At 33.6% G+C, this 6,170-nt stretch overlaps 1 protein-coding gene across 1 annotated transcript in view; it reads left to right on the forward strand.

The window, feature by feature from the left end:
- LOC125054983 (ATP-binding cassette sub-family G member 1-like) overlaps nucleotides 1-4,828 on the forward strand; it is a 30,320-nt gene extending 25,492 nt beyond the window's left edge. Inside the window, exons 9-10 of the mRNA XM_047657139.1 lie at nucleotides 756-1,012; nucleotides 2,103-4,828. Coding sequence (XP_047513095.1) covers nucleotides 756-1,012; nucleotides 2,103-2,447 — 602 coding nt within the window. The 3' untranslated portion in view covers nucleotides 2,448-4,828. The remainder of the gene's footprint in view (nucleotides 1-755; nucleotides 1,013-2,102) is intronic.
- Nucleotides 4,829-6,170: the final 1,342 nt, after the last annotated feature.

The following is a 6,170-nucleotide window of genomic DNA, read 5'->3' on the forward strand; positions in this document are numbered from 1 at the left end:
CTATCATTAATAGCATATTCAAGTTTTAGTAAGCATCCCTAATTTTTTTGAAAATGAAACATAGCCTATGTCACTCGGGAATAGTGTAGCTTGCCAACGGTGAAAGAATTTGAAATCGGCCCAGTAGTTTCGGAGCCTATTAATTTCAAACAAACAAAAAAATCAAACCTTTCCTCTTTATAATATTAAGTATAGACATAAATAAGTCCTTACTTCATGAATAAAATATAAATGTTTTTTTGATATACGAGGTTACCATTCGTATCATTCTATATATGTAGTTGAAAGACGAAAAGACCTCGGACGTTAATCACATATCCCCTTATTCATTTTAACTGGACCGCTTTCACTTTCTTCATCTCTCTTTTCATCCCAGCGTAAACACCATATGACAGAAAGAGACGAAAGAGTACTTTCGTATTTGATATTTTCTAAGACAAATTCAGTCATTTTAGTAAACCTGTTTTTTTTTGTTTTTGTGTTTGTGTTTAAATGTCTTCTAACTAAATGTATTAATATTTTAAAAAAAACTCTGTGTTGCTGAATTATGTATTTATAGAACATTTAGAGTTTGTTATTTTACTTGAAAACAATTTTAATCGAATACCCTTAAAATCCGAAATGACCCAACAAAAACAGCTTCGAACAAAAATTTAAATGACAAGCCAAAACTAGCGTCTTTTCCACAGACTAACAAACAAATGAAATAAAACGTCACTTGACACATAATAGATAATAATTAATGTTTATAACAGTTCCAGATCAAGTGCCAATCGCACGCCGGGAACATTTCAATCGGTGGTACAACACAGGTGCCTATTTGGGGTCCACTTTGGCCTCAATACTGCCTATGCAGACTATCAGCACTTTGTCCTTTTGCTTCATCACCTACCTGCTGACTGGACAACCGCTGGAAAGTCTGCGAATAGCTCAGTACTGTTTCACACTAATTCTGGTTTCGTATGTGGCTGTTTGTGTGGGACTGTTCAACGGCTCTCTGTTTACTGTTAAGGTAGGCTTTTAACCTTTAATACTTTAAATTTGAGGCTGCGACTCTCATCTAAGGTTTGATCCCCAGCTGTGCACTAATCTACTTTCTGTCTTGGTGCGCATTTAACATCGCGCTCAAACGGTGAAGGAAAATATCGTCAGGCACAAGCGACTGATCACCCACTTGCTTATTAGATTGACAAATGATCACGAAACAGACACAGAAATCTGAGGCGCGGTTTTTTATGATAAAAATGACTTACAATCTGGGACGATGTCTAAGGGGCCGTCTCCACAAGCGAGAGAATCGCGACGAGTCCGCGTTTTTATCGTCGGGTAATCTCCACGAACGAGCGATTATCCCGCCAGCGTATCGTCGCGATTCACCTATTTAACGGAATCACAGCGTATCCGCAACGACTCGTGACGGAATCGCCGCGTTACTTTGACGACACGTTGTGCTCTTATTTTGTTCAGTGTTCATTTAGAGTTCAGTGGTGCCAGACGAGACCGAAATAAGTAGTGTCTAAACAATAAAATAATTATTTACTATGGATGTATTGTTTTTATTGATGTAGCGTCGCGCGCTCTCTGCGAGTGCGCGACGTGCGCGCCACCAGTAGCGATTGGCTCGCAGCGATGTAATGACGTTTTGCGCGCACTCAACCACCCGTCGCATCGCCGCGTTAAGATCGCCGTGTGGAGACACGTTCTATGAGATTGTATAGAAATGCGTGGCAGGACGATTGTATCGTCGCGATTCTCTCGCTTGTGGAGACGGCCCCTATGATGTATAACTTACTGACCATATGTCAAATATGTTTTTGAGCTTTGACTTAGCGCTAAGTCTAGGTTTTAAACTCACTACTGTATTATACTGTACTGTTGCTGAACAGTACTTTAATTAAGCTCAATTATAGTGATTATTTTTTGGTGAATAAGCGAGTTAGTGTTTAAGAAATTATATTTTAACAGGCCAAAATACAAAAAAACCAGTGACGCTACAATAATAAATGAATAGTTTCCTTACGATGTTTTCCTTTACGAACGAGTGTATTCTGAACGTAGAAAAAATCCCAATATTTATCTTATAAGATTGATTTATTTTTCAGAACGCCGTGATCTTCGGACCATTCCTGATAATGCCCTTCACAGTATTTTCTGGATTTTTCCTGAAATTCGATGACGCACCAGCCTTTTTCCAATGGATATTCCATATATCCTTTTTGAAGCACGGTTTGGTTGGTTTAGTGCTCTCCATTATGGGAATGGAGCGGCCGAAGCTCGCGTGCACGGACACGTACTGCCATTATGCGAAGCCTCGACAGTTTTTGAAAGATTATGGTATGTTACACGAGACATTTTTAGTTGCATTTGGAGCTTTAGCCATTATTGGCGCGGTAGTTATTAGTTTGACGTACTTTATACTGAAAATACGGTTAAAATTTAAATGGTAAATTAGTGACAACATTCCAAAGATCAATTATTTATACGGGTTTCTGGTTCATTTGAAACGTGGTTTAGATCTACGACTCGTAGAGATAACGAGTGGTTTGAATGTATTGGATAGAAGATATGGGCCCAAGAAGACTAAATTTGTGATGAACGTTTGATGGAAAGTTCTTGCCATGTTAGTGTCGGAATAAGTATTTTGTATGCAATATTAAAAGTAATTTCATTTTATAAAGCCTTCTTGCCTCTCCAATTAATAAAAATTGACAGTCAATCTACGAAATCAAACAATTGTTCTAAACAATTTTTTTTGACTTCAACCTCGTCTACCCTCGGATGTTCTGTAGTCATTTTGTGTCTACCAGTTTTCCGTTTATCTGCAAATTTGCTCTTATTTATGGTCCGCACGTTCCTCTGCTCGATGGTACAGACAAGTTCTACTTGCGCATACGCTTAATAACTTCTTTGTTAGGTCTTTTATAGTCCAAGTTTCACACCAATACAAGATAAATATAACATTTAGTAATCATTAAAGAAACAGTTGTACTGTAAACCAAACTAAATCATTCTAATTGGAATTCTTTCGTCTCTTTCTTTCAAATTATGTGTAGGCTGTGTTGAAAAGATACAAGAGTATTTTAATATAAGTTAAAATTCGATAACTTAAATTCTGCATACAAATTGATTTGTCGTCAAAGAAATGACTTTACTACAAAAGTTAACTAGATAACTAGAACAACAATTGAACTACATTTGAATACAAATGAAACTTAGTCAACACTTACAGATTTAACTAAATATAATTATTAAGGGCATGTCCGTAAATATTATATTAAACGAAAATAAAACAGATTTGTCAGCTTGTCTTGTTTAGAAACGCTAAATTGAATGATCATATTGGATAAGATTCAGAAGTGAAACTGAGCGCAAACTATGGCTCCCATTTGTCAAAATATCATACATTTTTGACGTTTGTAAGTCAAACTTATCGCTAAGTATCGATTCTGATCCCTAAATCGTGTAAATTATTTAAATAAAAAGGGGTCCATCAGTTATAATAATGAAACTTCCTAACATTTTACCCACATTTATCCAGTCATGGCTTGTACAAACTTATTCAAATGAGCGATCGAATTTTATTTATAAGTTATATTAAGTATAAATATTGAATAAATGCGAGGTTGTTTTAGAATTGTAAGTGCCATGGAGTTCTTATTTTATATGCTCTCAAATATCACATAGTAAACGGGGACAATATTATGAAGTATGTAAGATATAGCTGAGAAGTTACGAATCATATGCCACAAATATACTAATACCATTATTATGTACACAAACTAGTTAGGTTGGACTCTGTTGAAAATTAAAAAAATATATAAAGCTAGAATTGTGATGTATTTCTTAAAATATCTCCACCCAGTAGACGGCAGATACGAATAATTATTTTTATATGCAGTTGTCGTGCTCCTGACAGAACTATGTTACATTAAAACAAACCACAGTGGTTTACAAAATTGTAATACTATAATTTATATTGTATTATTCAGTAAAATAAGTAAAAGATAAAAAGGTTGTTAAATAAAGAGTTCTAAAAATTTTAAACATCAACTCGCTACTCGCGAATGCAGTTTAGTTCGAGTCCAGTGACTCGGACGCAAAAGTAGAGAAAGATAAAAAATAGATAGATTAAATCGAATTTGTATCGACCTGACTCTTTAATCTGTGATTTACACATACATAGGTGTTTTTCTCATTAACTTAACAATGAACACGTATAGAACTGAACTATAACTTTTGCCAAATATTTTCAAATGTGTGAATATGAAAAGCTTTGTTGCCTTGTGCTCATCATATGTACAGATTCTGAAACTAGACTTAAGCCCGTTCTCTAGAACGTCAAACTTAAATCAAGTTTCATGAGCTGTCAAACCATTTTTATGTATGAAGTCTGACATATTTGACAGCGCTCCAGACGAGATTGTGAATTGTCATAAAGGGACTTTAGTACGAACTATATAACCATAATGTTCTTCTGTAAGAATTCTTACATTAAGGACTTATAATGTATAAAGATATTCATAAAAATAGCTCGATATTGTTGCTATCTCTATTTGATGTATATTAATGAAAGAGACAGCTATATTGTTATTTTAATTACGAATCTATTAATACAAATTATACATAATTGTAATATTTGTAACGTTTGTACTGTACATACAATGTTTATTGAAAAAAGCGGGGTTTAGGTTTATCTAGTAAATGGTATGATTGTATGATGCCTTATATTATGGGTCTATCTGAAATACTGCATTGCTCAAATATTGGGTGGTAAATTGTGTTCATTTTATACGGATGATTTAAGTGTAAATAAATAAAGAATTTATTGTATAATGTTTTATTAAACCTATATACCTCCTCTTCCTTATATAACATTACTAGCTGGTGCCCTCGACTTCGTCTGCGCAGGATTAAAATAATATTTGTCCAAATAATGTCTAATAATGCCTGAAAGTCATATTTTATCTAATTAAAATACCAGAAGTGATAAAAGTATCTATTTTCATTTAGGAATCAATTAATTGCTACCAGAAGTGCATTTCAAATAAATTATTAAATTTTTATTGTAATTATTGTTCACTATTTTAGGTATAATGGCTTACACATAAGACATAGATATATACTGTGGCTATTTTGTAGGACTATTTAAGATAAACATTTCCATCATACATTACATATGTGTGACTCTAGCGGTTTTGGCAGCGCACGCCAGAATATCTCGCAGATAGTAGATATTTTCCTACTTACTTGATATTTTGGACAATTCATATCTTTATAAACTGTACCCTATGTATGTCTTATTCTGATGTATAAGCTATATTATTATAAAGTTTCATTAAAATCCATTCAGTAGTTTTTACGTGAAGACTAAGAAACATCCATCCATACTTACAAACTTTCGCTTTTCTAATATTAGTATGATTGTTTTGATACGACATAGTTTGTAAGGAGGTCACATCTGAAGTCACGACATCATAATTACCGAAAACTATACTAATATTATAAAGAATACTGGACCGAATTTGAAAGTTGTATATTTTAAAAATATTTAAATAAAATAAATATTCAACTGTGCGAAACCCAGACTTATCGCTCTGATATAAAGAGAAAGTTAGAAAATGCTTTTAACAAATTGCTAAATATTTTTAAAAAGGTGAAATTTTTAATTAAGTCCAATCGCCAAACAAGCAATGTTTACATGCAATAGCAATCCCGAGTTTTGATCCAAATCAATGAAATTCTTTTGATAACGTATAGCGCTGTAGCAAAGCTGGAATTACTTGAAACCAAAATAATGGATTCGAAGTCGCTATTGAAGTTATCCGGTACCTAAGCCTGCCGATATTTTGCATAGAAAATTAATTAGTTACTTTAGTCTTATTATGAAATACTTAAAAGGTAGATAAATCCAACGAATACAGAAATTTTTATGACAAAAAGGTGATTAGCCATTGACACCGCAACCCGAACACTTATTATTCCGCCGGGAATTAAATCGAGAAACTATCTACTAATTAATAGTCCATAGGTCATATGATTTATGAATGTAAATCCACTAAGTAATCAGCTATCGGATTTGAATAATTAATGTTATCAGATATTAAAAGATATGCACAATATTACATACTCTTTTGAGTAGCTCAAAGCACGTATAATCATTCAATTCTGCG

This window comes from Pieris napi, chromosome 13 (assembly GCF_905475465.1).
Source record: "Pieris napi chromosome 13, ilPieNapi1.2, whole genome shotgun sequence".
Lineage (NCBI taxonomy): Eukaryota > Metazoa > Arthropoda > Insecta > Lepidoptera > Pieridae > Pieris > Pieris napi.